Genomic DNA, 13625 nt, shown 5'->3' on the forward strand with positions numbered 1-13625 from the left:
TAAAAGAAGTGTTTTTTCATTTTGAAAATGCTCTCAATGTAATTTTGAAATGGAAATTAGTAAAAACTATTCTAACATGTGCGTTATGTAGGAAATGAATATAGATAAGAAGGTACTGAAAAAATATCTGATTGTGGCAATTCATATACACTATTGTTTATTCCATTGGGTATTATTCCACAGACAGTCTTATCCTCAGATATTTACCTTTTTTTTTTTAAATTATTTATTCGTGAGGAATATCCAATACAATAAACAGATACCCCACATTTTCCGCAAAATCAAGTTAATATTCCAAACTGTACCTTACTATATACCCCCACTAAACGTTTTACTTACGCTTTTTAGCAAAAAAAAACCGAAGGGCAAAAATTAATTAAAAACGAAAATGACTACAAATATAAGACAGGTACTATTTTAGTCACTGTGGTACGGCACCAACAGTTCATGCCACCTCCATCTATTCTAGACAACAACGGTAAGTATTTGTAGTTAATGTCCAAACGCAACGGTACCCTACCTGTTGGTCGCGAAGTGCTTGGTCTCTGTCGTGCGGCAGGTAAGTGGGCGCCATGGTAGTGCGCAGCTGTTGCTCGACCTGCGCGATTTGCTGGCGAAGCTGCTGGACTTCCAGCTGGTACTGGTCGACCTGGGCTATAGCCGTCTCCAATTGGTCGCACTGGTCCTTGATATTTATGTTAAGCTCTTCTAATTCTTTGATGAGATCCTCTGCAGACTGGGTTACCCGACTATCTCCTCCAACTCCCGACCGGAAGTGGAGCTAAAAAATACATTTTTATAGACTCATTCATCAAGGTTTAGTTGAATAAACAGTGATAAAAAAATGATGTATTGTCGTACGATTTCTTGTAAATTAACAGTTTTATTTTAAACGTATTTTTATTTTAATTGTTTTTAAATTTGCCCTACCTGTAGCTTCTCAACAGATAAGGAGATTTTCGTTTTTTGAATTTGTATGTCCGCGAGCATTTTTTCTCGCAAACCGTGTTGGTCCCTGAGTGGTTTCTTCTTGTTCTGTTGAGATTCCAAAGCAGTCCTTGTTTTATCTATCCAACTTCGAACGTCTTTTATTTTCTTTTCACATTGCTCCCACTCTTCAGACGTCTCTTGTAGTAATCCATTCTAAAAAAATATATAATTGAAACATCATATGATTTACTAATTACTAATTTGTAAAGTCAAATATTTTACCCTTTCTATAATAAGTGCTTCAACTTCAGTCTTGGCAATTTCGGCTTCTTCCATTTTCTTTGGTAGATCCCCAACGCTTGTCACACTGCCGATGTGTTCTAATTCTTTAGCCATATCGCTTAAATTCTTCGTGGCTCCCTTGCAGCTTTTCGCAGCGTTCTGAAAGGAAATTTGTCATAAAATTTTGTTGCTGGTCTCATTTTTATGTCAAATAGAATATTTTCAAAGGCTTGACAGTCACTAGAGGCTTTTCTTATTAGATATAAATAAAATCCTTAAAATATAACCAAGTTCTATTTGTGGTAATACTTGCATGTTACTAATAGCATTTTGTGGCATTAATTGTAAGAGTTAAACCTTTCATGCAATGTGTCAGCAAATGAATCTAACAGAACATTATTTCGATATTTCAACTGGGTTATTTAAACAAAAATATCTTTAAATTGGTATGAATTATTCACATAGGCTTGACATAATAAAAAAGTTACTTATTACTTACGGAATAGTCGTGTAGCCTTTGTTTCGCCTCCTGTAAAGTGGTAAGATAAAGTGGTTCCCTGAGGAACACCCTCTTCTCTTGAACCCAGTGCATGACTGCTTCGTATAAGGTGAGGAACCTTTGCCAAGCATCCAAAGTCTCGCCGACTTGTTGCCTCCTCTCATCTAATAGAGACTTTAATTGAGACAATTGATCGGTCAGGTTGTTTATAGTTGATTGCACCATGTCCTTTTCTTCATCGTCTCTAGTCTTCCCTATGATAGTCCTTCCGTTTCTCGTGAGCTTCTCCAGCTTGTCGGTGGTACCGCCGATTTCCGATTGGATTTGTTGCAGGTGTTCGTGCAATATGTGTGGCTCGATGGAGCGGTCTTGCACCTTCAACTCGGCGTCCTTGATCCATAACTGCACTTCCTCGACCTCGCTGATATAGTCCGTACGGATTGTGCGGGCCTTCTTGAACTCCCTATCTTTTTCCTCCATGGCACTAGTGATCGCCTCGGCTAACAACTCTAATTGGTTCAACTCTTGAGCAATGTCAGAGGGCACCAGTTGCTGCGCTTTGTTGTACCTACTTCTGAGGTCTGAGCAAAATTCCTTAGCGTCTCTGATCTCGCTGTCGACTTTCTGTCGTAGTTGCGTCAAATCCGCTTCGGTGCGCGTCAGATTCTCATCAAATACGTAGAAATTGGTGACTTCTTCTTTGAGATAATGCAAGGCGCTCCTCTTGTGCGTAATATCGAGGAGGGCCTTCTCAATTTCTTTCAGGTCTCTATTGGCTTTCACTCCCTTTTCTCTCAAGCTATCCAAAAGCCTGGAAACAGAACAACAACGTTATATTTACAAGCAAATAAATAATATTCGGCGCAACGAAAACCACATGTAACGTGTTTTTTGAATTACAGCTACTGCTAGACATATTTCAGTGCGCGCGAGTGGGCTAGAACGAACTATTTTTAATTCTTGACCTCACAGTAAGGATTAGATTGTGCCAAAATTTCGTGCGGATACAACGGAGAAAGCAAACTTTATTTCGGTGTCTGCATTTTGAATCACAACTCTTCGTTGCACAATTATGATATAATTTTTATAAATACTAATGTTCTAAGAAAATATACTGTATTGCTTTGCAGCGTCGTGTGTATTTAAGAATATTCAGTCTTGAATATATCTAAAATTAAACTCGTATCCGCCTAATTTGCAAGGAATTCGTAGCTTTGTGCCCTCGACGTATATTTAGCTTTACAGTCGTACAATTATAAATTACATTTGAGTATAACAAAATTATCAGGCTGCATTATACTTTGGATAATACATTTTGTAAAGGCATAAATATTTACATAAAAGTTTGTTTGAAAATAATTAAAGGAGTATCGACTATTCGTTTATTATTATCCCTAAGTATCGAATTTCATAGTCCTTCACTTAATCCTTGGCATGTAAACTACACATTTACAACCGGCCCCTGGATTATATTCTGCAAGTTGCACGATTTTATTCGACGAATCCAATTCTGAAAACTTTATTCACCTTATCTAGAACGGCTCACAGTAATCGAACTACAAGCCAAACAGAGACTTGTCTGAAAATATTACGTAAATCACTACCACGCAGGATATTAAACAAATAGTAATCCTCGTGATGAAACAAATGAATGCACTATGAGTCACAAAACACAGCGAATCAAGTAGGTATCCAGCCAAGGGGATGAGAAGTGTGTCAGTATGCGGTACCAGGCAGTGTATACACCCCAGCAAGTACTATCCAGCCATCCAGTGTGATCGGACCGTAGTTTAGAATTGAATTCGGGAACGCAGGAATGAATTTTCGGCGTCGCGACGGAGGCATTTGCGCATGCCGGCTGACTCGCTGTATTGCGATGTTTACTTGAATTTGCTTAATTATTGTCACGTATCTATTTCAGCGGTAGATTTGTTTCAAATAAATTCTATACAATTCATCTGATATTCGTGCAAAATATACACGTTAGATTTCGTAATTTCTGTTACAATTTTAATGTTTAATGTTTTACACTTCAAATTGGATCAATTAGGTTTTGAGATATCAATAAATACAAAATGATGTATCTAGATTTTAATAAGGAAAGTTTATATCTATATAATTAAAAATGTTGGCATACAAGTGATAATCCGTTTCAATTTCGACTTGATTCTTGAAAAAAGCTAGAGCATGTTTACCTAAATTTTAATCTACTATTTTAGACATTATTTTAATTTTTTTAGTTTTATCCTGACTTTAAATTTTGCAGAGGTAGTCAGGTTTTCATAACACGACTTTTAACAGTCGATAAAAAACCCAATACTAAGAAAAAAAAAATATAAACATGAGCTGTAGGTCTGAAAATGAATTAAACATTTCTTTTTCTGTACTTCAATAACAAAATAAGACTCTATACAGGGTGTCCCGAAATTAGGAGGCAATATTTCTACGGGGTGCTCTATGTCGAAAAAGGTTACTTTTTCTTTATATAAACGTGGATCCAAAAATTCTTCCTAAGGAAGCTATAGCCACTTAAAGGGGCCAATCTAATGATGGTTTTTTCTAAATAACTTCGAAACCAGTTGAGATAAATTTATAAAATTTGGTAAAAAGCTTAACTCTTTCGTGCTCAGTCCGCTACTAAAACGAAATCTACAAATTTTCATCACATACGTTCCAACACTGGGGGGAGGGGGTCAAAATTTACCATAACTTTTTTATGCGTTGACTTTTTTAACTTTTGACTGAACAGTATGAAATTTAATAGTTTTTTATGAAAAAAAGGCAGTCTTGGTTAATATTGGTAGAATGTTCCATTTTTGTGTAAAATCTGTTTAAAAATAATGTTACATGTGTAATCACCGGAAACAACAACATGCGTTTGGCGTCATTTGCATTGACAGTTCAGTTATTTACTCTTTGCCAAGTGTTATCAGCCGAAAATGCAATATTTTACCAACGTAGAGTTAGCAGATATTCATAATACCCATTTCCGGTCAAATATTGCATTTTCGACTGATAATACTTCGCAAAGAGTAAATAACTGAACTGTCAATGCAAATGATGCCAAACGCATGTTTGTTATTCAAAACCAGCGATGATAAAAAATATTGACATCGATTAACAGTGAATAACACATGTAACATTATTTTTAAAAGGATTTTACACAAAAATGGAACATTCTACTATTATAAACCAAGAGTACCTTTTTTTTCAAAAAAAAACTATGAAATTTCATACTTTTCAGTCAAAAGTTAAAAAAGTCAACGCATAAAAAAGTTATGGTAAATCTTTTTCAACATAGAACACCCCGTAGAAATAATGCCTCCTATTTTTTTGGGGACACCCGTATTAATCTTCTACTTCTATTTGCGTTTAATTATTTAGTACTGTGAAATAATATAATTTTTTATAGACGTAATTTTGTATTAAACAGAAACTGAACAACAAAAATGAAATGACTTCAATTCCCCGAAATGGGTCAAATTAAACATAATTTTAAACAAATAATTCAATAAAAGTTCTCCGTGATTACAAGTAATTGTTCCTTGTTTTGAATTTTGCTTCTTTATCCACCTCATTTTAGTTCTCATCTTTCATTCTAATATTGAGTGTAGATTGCAGGTACTGTGTATTTTCGTATTTTACTCAAAAGCGAAGGAGGTAGTAGTGACCAATTTTGTTTAAATCAATAGAAGAATGTAAAAAATGCAGAAAAAATATTCATGCAAAATTGGTGTGTGTGAAATTGAGTGTTAAAATAGAGCACTATACTTTTCTTTGTTAATGAGTTAAAAATAGTAAAAAAATATTTTGAACACTATATTTTGGAAATGAAACATTCTATGAGCCACGTCCATATAAATTTTCTTCAAATACAACTGTCTACTGACTGAAAAAGCCTTCCGCACCATGTATAAATAATTTGATTTAAGTACAGCATAAATTTTATAAACAAAAAACAGATTTAGTTACTTTAAGCTTTGCAACACCATATAACATAACATGAATATATTTTTATGATCATGACCTAGAACAGTACAAAACATTTTTGTAGTTTAATTGAAAGCAAAATGCCTCGTTAATTACAAATGAACTCGTCATTTTTATTTATATATAATTAACATTTAGAACGATTGCTTCATTATTTATTCTATTTATATCATTTATTACAATTTTTTTATAAATAACAGAAAGGTATACTTTGAAATTAAAAATCTACTTATAAATAAAAGCTGCTTAAGTATGTTTGATGATGCCAAACTTTGAATTAAAATTTTAAATTTCCACAAATAATATTAAATATAAATACATATTATCTTTGAACATAGTTATTAAAGTCTATTATTATGTATTAGCCAATGATTCTTAAAATGTTGAGCCAAAAATAAATGCTTTATTTACACATGTCTCATAATGTTGTGAGCTTTCATGGCACACTTAATTTTTGTTCCGGTCTAGTTTTCAGTAAATATAGAATATGAAGAATGACTATGCTTATATTTATGCGCAATATTTTTTTTCTCATCCACTTATTGTTTTAAGTCAATGTAGTACCGAAATAAAAATCACATAATGCGGTGCATAAATTACTATCAATTTTAGAAAATATAAGAATATGTAAAAATAAAATCATACAGTGTGCGTTTCAAATTTAATTAGTCTCACTTCAAATTTGAATGGTGGTCAAAATATAAACGGAGACAAATTCGTGGTGTTAAGTACAAAGGGTGTTAAAATTTGAAAAGAGACCACATTTTCTAATAATTTCCTCAAAAGGTTTTATGCGGAGTAATGAAACTGGCCAAAGATTTATTTATGTAAATTCGAATATAAATATGTCAGCCAATGGTGAAGATACCTGGAGTCACTATGACAAGAATAAAAAAATAAAAATCGACGGCAGTGGATTGGAAATTCAGTCGCTGCTTGTAGCTCCTAGCGGATTGCTAAAAAATGTGTTTTCTATTTTATTCCAAAAATAGGCCAGTTTTGAGCTATTATTTTTTGCTTTTATCAAATATATGAAGCACATAAATAAATTTAAAATAGTTTGAAAACTATTCGTCTGGCAAAAATGTTGATACGATTTTTCCCCATGCTTACATTTTAGTCATTTTCCTTTTCCAGTTAAATTTGGAATCAAGTGTATCTGTCTGCCATAAAAAAACAGAAAATCAGATAATGACTACTTGCTAGTATATCGGTTAATAATAATGTTCAAAATATTAAAATTGACTAATATACAGTGTGTCCAGTTTTTCAGTTTAACGTCTCTAGAAATGTGAGAAGGCTGTGAACTTTCCGCAAGCCAATTTTTTTACAAATAGTACCCTGAAGGGAGGTTATATTCTAATAATCATTTTATTAATGCGACAAAAGCCTGGCCTTCTACGATTTTTTAAAAGAATCGTTTTTCCAGAAAGTGGCGTTAGGCATTTTTTTAATAAAAAAGATTACCAGGCCATTCAACACCCATCAAAATACCCATGTACCTTTGATCGACAAATGTATAGTGAGTGTTTTTATGGGGTGCCTAACTTCGAAAAATTGGACAACTAAAAATTATAATAAGCGGAGATGAAAGTGAAAACAAGTAACAATCTGACAAAGAAAAATTCAGACACTATAAATTTAATACTTTTAGTTGCGGCCACAGTAAATATAATAATTAACGTACAAAAATTGTAGTGAATTATAAATACTAAGTTTTTAAACAAAAAATTGTTAAACTTTAATCTAAATTAATATTGCCCAGAAAATTAAGAATATCTTTCAATTATGGAAAAATATTTATCCTTACAGAATACAAGCCATGTAAAGTATTTCTAAATTTAAGAAAACGATTAGAAAAATGTGTGCGACTGGAAGGAGGTTTGGAGGAGAAAACTAAAATTTAATTTAGATTAAGGTTTTGCAATTTTTTCTTTAATAACTTAGTATTTAGGTATAATCCATTAGATATTTTGTATGTTAATTAATATTTTTACTGAGGCCGCAATTAAAAGTGTTAAATTTATAGTGCCTGTATTTTTTCTTTGTTCGATTGGTACTTGTCTTCACTTTCATAGCAATCTTTGATTTGCTTATTATAATTTTTAGTTGTCTGATTTTTCAAAGTTTGGCACCCCATAAGAAAACTCTCAATAGACATTTGTCGATAAATTTGGTATACGGGTATTTTAATGGGTACTGAATAGCGTGCTAATATTATCTTTTTGATAAAAAAATGCCTAATACCACTTTCTGTAAAAACGACCCTTTTAAAAAATCGTAGTACGCCAGGCTTTTGTCACATCAATAAAATGATTAGTAGAATAGAACCTTCCTTCAGGGTACTATTTGTAAAAAAAATTGGCTTGCGGAAAGTTCACAGCCTTCTCACATTTTCAGGTGTGTTAACCTGAAAAACGGGACACACTGTATATTTGATTTGGTGGTGACCAGCACAAATGATGTTCATAAAATATTCCCTCAATAATTATTGTAATTTTTGCAGCAGTTAAAAAAATTATGTAAATCATAACATGGTGGTTTGTTAACTTTTTAATGAAACAATTAAAAACTTACTTGAAATGATTTATAAGGTCACATTTTTGTAATCCACGCGGTTAGCACATTCGTTTGGCAAATTAACGACTGCTTTCTTAATGTGATGTGACTCACTAGACCGATTTAATGGTGTCTGCAACGGAAGTGGCTGGAGCGATTTTATTTTTTTACACATTGATAAGAACCACAAACCATTTAGATGTTGTATATCGAGGAAATAAAATCGTAAAACAGTCTACATATAATATTGGAATAGTTCTTAATATTATTACGATTTCTCCGTGTCTTTTTAAGTTTGGTAGCTACAATAAATGAAAGTGCATGAGTCACATTTGCTATAAATAACTTTAAAATGCAAGAAAATGTCAACATCTGATCTTATCCCAATACAAAATTAATTTATAAATAGAGCAATAGAGAATTAAGTAACTATGAATCGTAAATAAAGGTATTTTGATATTTTAAATAAAGAAATTGAGTGTTGTCGATCAAAATTATATTTGCTAGATTTTACTTAGATGACAATGCCTTAAGTATTTTTAGACATAAAGTAAAATTGACAGAATGACTCACGAACAATTATAAACATGAACTACTTTTTATTTTAAATAATTATTTGTTTATTTTAAACCATCTCGTGATTTTGCATCTAGAATAAATTATTTTTGAATGTGATCTCACTGAATCTATTTATATGGCAATAAAATTAGAACTTGTGCAATTTTTTATATTTTTATATACAGGAGGCCTATGTTTTTTTTAGAGGTCATCACTGTATTTATAAATTTCTATGGAAAATCCAGAATCGGCTTTACGGTGTTTTCCATCAGAATTAAAATTAATGTCGTCCTTCATTCATGTATAGGTACGAGAATAACTCGAGTTAGTTTAGTTTAGAGAAAAAACTGTTGAAGGAACAATTTCCTTAATGTTTACATTTTTAAATGTTCAATTAATAAGAATTATTTTAAATTAAGGTATTTACTTTAATGATCCGGATTTTTTTTTACTTTTTTGACTAATTTTTTTTTTTTAGTAGAAGTAGGCAAAAATCGAAAAATTGGCTAAGTTTGAGCGCCCATATATCAGTCAAAAATAATGTACAACCTCTTTTTTTGAAGGAAATTTTATCTACTTTTTTATGAAGCAATGCCTATACCTATCTTTACTCAAAAAAAAACTGGAGGCAAAAAAGTAAAAATCAAAAAATCGAATTTTTTACTTTTTTCAAATAGTTTATTAACGATTTTTTTAATAAAATTTTCCTTTTAAATTATTTAAATAAGCCATTTCGATGGGAAATTCAATTCTCTAAATAATTTTTCCTATGAACTATGGTGAAATTTTGCTTCGTTTTCGAGCTACAATTAAAAAAAAATTAAAGGGGTGCATTTTCATCCCTATCTCTAATTTCCACCCTCTAATTTAATAGAACTCCGCGGTTTTTCATCTAAAATGACCATTTGAACGATTCATGTAATAAAATATTTTGAGCGTCAGTTCCTTTTAAAAACCTATAATCAATAGCCTAGTTGGATCGTCATGTGAAGTGATGAAAAGTATTTCTTACCTTATAAAAGAATAACATTTATCTTTATGATGAGTAAATTGTTCTCATGGCATGTTACAGTCTTATTAAACAGCTTAAATTAATATTTACAGGAATTTTACGTATTTTTCCGGTAAATTCTTCGTAAAATATCAAGTTATCTTACATTGTCTGACTTAAAAAAAAATATTAATTAGATTAAGTTACGAGATACCTGGGACCTAAGTAACCCTTTATATATCAGCTGAAAGCAAAATAGTGAGAAGTTTTTATTATTTTTCCCAAAATAAACCGATTAATGCACATTTGTTCAAATAATGTTATTTATTTTCGCCTTAATGGCTCTCATCAGCAAAATTTGCTATTTAAAAAAGTGAAAATAATTTTGATTTCTTTTAATTCATTTATTTTATAAAATCGTTTCCAAATTTGTCATAGACTACAAAAGTATGTTCAAAATAAATTTTCTTTATAAAATTTTGCAATATCTTTCCATTAAGGTGACTATTGTTACATTGTTGTTTATGTTTTTATTTTTTACTTTCCACCAGGCCTCTAAAGATAAATAGCAAAATGGGACGTTTTTCTGAGTTTATAAAAATATAGAGACAATTGCCAATATCGATATCAACCAAAATCTAATAATATGATGCATGTTTTTGTATGTCTTTATATTATATGCCACTGAAAATAAGCAAAAGAATTGTGTGAAATTAGTTGAACCATTACAAAAATAATTTAAATTTCTTTTACCATGCCGAAATTTAAAATTAAATAACATTTTATTAAACAGAATAACTACACCAAATGAAATTGATTTAATATTAATAAATTTAATATTTTATAAAACTAGCTCAATTAAAAAAAAAACGTTATTCAAAACATTAATTTACTATTTGTCTTGATTTCCCTCGCTTTACGCCTTTTTATAAAACATTTCTGCAAGTAAGTTGTTTATAAAGATTTTCTAGCTAAAAATATCATTCAAAAGGTTGATGCATATGAACAAACGTTGAAGAACATTTCAATCACATTGGCAAACGTCCAAACCACAAAATATACTGTGCTACTAAAGTGGACTACCCAGATATTTCCTTTGAAAATTTTAACAAATCACTGCAGTCTAATATTTATGTTTAAAATAGTGGGCGTAATTTAATAATAATTATTACTTACTGTATTAAAATTTTTATTTTAAATTGTGACTCATTTGAATTAAATGTCTGCTAATAATGAACTGAACATTGAACATATGCGAAACTATTCCCTATATGGTAACGATTCAGCAAAAATTTCCGCCAATTGAGTCTGTAGAGAATTTTATTGATTACTGTTTTGACCGATTTCAATCAATGATTATTTTTTGGTTTCTTGTATTTCACTATCTATTAGGTACTAAATTATCATCAGTTTTCTATTAAAAATTACAACTACTTGCTATTTTTAGTTCCAACTTTGTAATGACTGCTAAAAATACATATTTAGGACGCCAGAAAACTATGTGACAAATCATGGCGGAAGTCAACATTAAGCCAAGCCAAACAACATCTCTGGACAGTTCAATGCCATCTGAAATTAGTGAACGAGTCAATGAAACAAAAAGTTAACAATTAATTGTACCTATTAAACCTTGAATAATTTTGCCTCGTGTTTTTTTGCTGCCAAATACAAGAAAAACCGAAGTAATCATTATTTCGCAAAATACTTTGTCCGTATTTTGTTAAATATATTGGGATATATAAACCATCTATTTAAAATTAATTTTATAGTTGATAAATCTCCTTCGCATTTATTGAGATTGGAAAAGATCGAGAACGTTCGAGATTTATCTACAAATTTTGTTTTCTCATCGCGCATTACGAAATAAAATAAAAGAGAGTAAAAGTCTGCAGCGGGCTTTGTGCCAAAATTATTATTTTTAGGTTAGGAAGCAGGTGTTATTCGAAAAGTTAGAAGTACGTTTCGATGGCATGTAATATAAATGAGTTGGACTGGAATGTGCGAAAAGTCACGCAACGTCTAAATTTTTCAACTGACGCAGTGAAGGCCATATATTGGGGGGGTTTTAAGCCATAAGGCATTTGAGTACCTCGTCATTTTCTGGCCGAATATTGACATAACTTAATTCCCATTGTCCGTATTAATCACAGATACGGCAAGGGAAGTAAGATTTTCACGTTTAGAGAGGCAGAATATGATAATTGATAACGTAGGTACTTCTTCAAATCTCTGTAAATGGGTTCTACATTTGTTTAGCCTAACAGATTAGTCAAGAAATTGGTACATTTGTGGCAGCTTTTTACTTGTCATAATAAAGTGTCAAAATTGTAGAATGTAACTGAAATTTAATAAATAAATACGTCTCTAAAGATCCCTAGAACTGACCAATAAATACTACATGTAGTACAGTCATTGAAGTTAAATCCGAATTTTTTGAAAGTGAACCGATCGACTTGAAATTTGGCAGATAGTTAGAGAAAAGGTCAATGAACATTAGTGACATAGGGCCGATTCACACTTCCACCCTGTTGGGGGTTGACACCCCTTCTCGGAGGTGGAATTTTTTTTCAAAAATAACACTGGAAATCGATAGAGAATCAAATTTTGAACAAAAAATATACGAAGAATTTCTTCGAGAAATTAATAGTTTTTTAGTTATTCACAATTGAAAACTTGGAATTTTGAGTGAAAAAAAAACACTTTTTCAAAGTATTTTTCGCGAATAACTCAAAAAATACACATTTTATTAAAAAAAGTGTAATGAACAAAAATGTAGCTTATAAATAAACAAAGAAAATCTTTTTTTAAAAAGTGTTGTACGTCCTATACAAAGCAAAATATGGTTAGTGGAAGGGGACTTGTTTTGGGGGGAATACTCTAATCGATGTATTCAACGTCAAATAACGGAAAAATGATTAATTTTACATGTATAACGCTCCGGGAGTTTTTTGTAGTACTCAAAAAGTCTTTCAAAATGAATACTTATAAAAGTTAATTAGAGCAAAATTGAAGGAGTTATAGTCAAAAACAGATGGGTTGTTCATATTTTTTAAGGAAAAATGAGCAGTAAACGCTGTACCATTTCCATCAGAATTAAAATTAATCGTAGACCCTATACAATTAGTTTTGTTTTCCTGTTTTTTATACGATCCTGAAGTTAGACCGGTTTAGAGTGCCTTATTTATATAATAACTCTGAAACTATGAAAGATACGTAAAAATGATAAACAACAAAAATGTAGTTTTTTAACAAATGTTTTGCTTATTTTTTATTCGTATAGCAAAAAAAATAAAGGAGATATCGCCGCTTAAAGTATCCATTTTAGTGAAAAAACGACCTGTCTCGAGCCCTTCGATCCTTTCCCTTTAAAAAACGAAGGACTTAAAAGGTTTTATATCGATCTTACTGCTCTTGAAATTATCTTTAAAATGCTTTTTTGTAGAATAGTATAGCTTCAAAATTAACCGAGTTATGGTAAAAAAACCAATGACATTTTTTCGGAGCAAAATAGGCTTTCTCATTTTTGGAGCAAAATTTTAGGATTCAAGTGCGCGTAGCAATTTTTTTATGATTGATTATATTTAAAAATCGATTATAATAAAAATATTTTACATTATATTATATTATAAGAGTTGAAAATGGCAAAAGTAAATATTCCAATATTTAAAACGTAATTTTGTATCATTTTTTTAGCACAGGGGTGATTTATAAGGGTTGAAAAGTGTTATGAGATACAAATTCTTTCATAAGCAATGAGGGAATTTTTATTTTAAATAATTGCTCCGTTTAAGCATTACCATTTGTAAATTCTCATGG

At 31.1% G+C, this 13625-nt stretch overlaps 1 protein-coding gene across 8 annotated transcripts in view; it reads right to left on the bottom strand.

Annotated features, from left to right (window-relative positions):
- The window catches only part of LOC108905816 (nesprin-1), a 423696-nt gene that overhangs the window by 94297 nt on the left and 315774 nt on the right, over positions 1–13625 (bottom strand). For all 8 annotated transcript variants that reach the window (XM_018708877.1, XM_018708911.1, XM_018708884.1 and 5 more), the window contains 4 exons: positions 1712–2522; positions 1213–1371; positions 931–1143; positions 521–781 (listed from right to left, as the gene is read on the bottom strand). In XM_018708877.1, coding sequence (XP_018564393.1) covers positions 521–781; positions 931–1143; positions 1213–1371; positions 1712–2522 — 1444 coding nt within the window. The remainder of the gene's footprint in view (positions 1–520; positions 782–930; positions 1144–1212; positions 1372–1711; positions 2523–13625) is intronic.

Source organism: Anoplophora glabripennis, unplaced genomic scaffold (assembly GCF_000390285.2).
Source record: "Anoplophora glabripennis isolate ALB-LARVAE unplaced genomic scaffold, Agla_2.0 scaffold26, whole genome shotgun sequence".
Lineage (NCBI taxonomy): Eukaryota > Metazoa > Arthropoda > Insecta > Coleoptera > Cerambycidae > Anoplophora > Anoplophora glabripennis.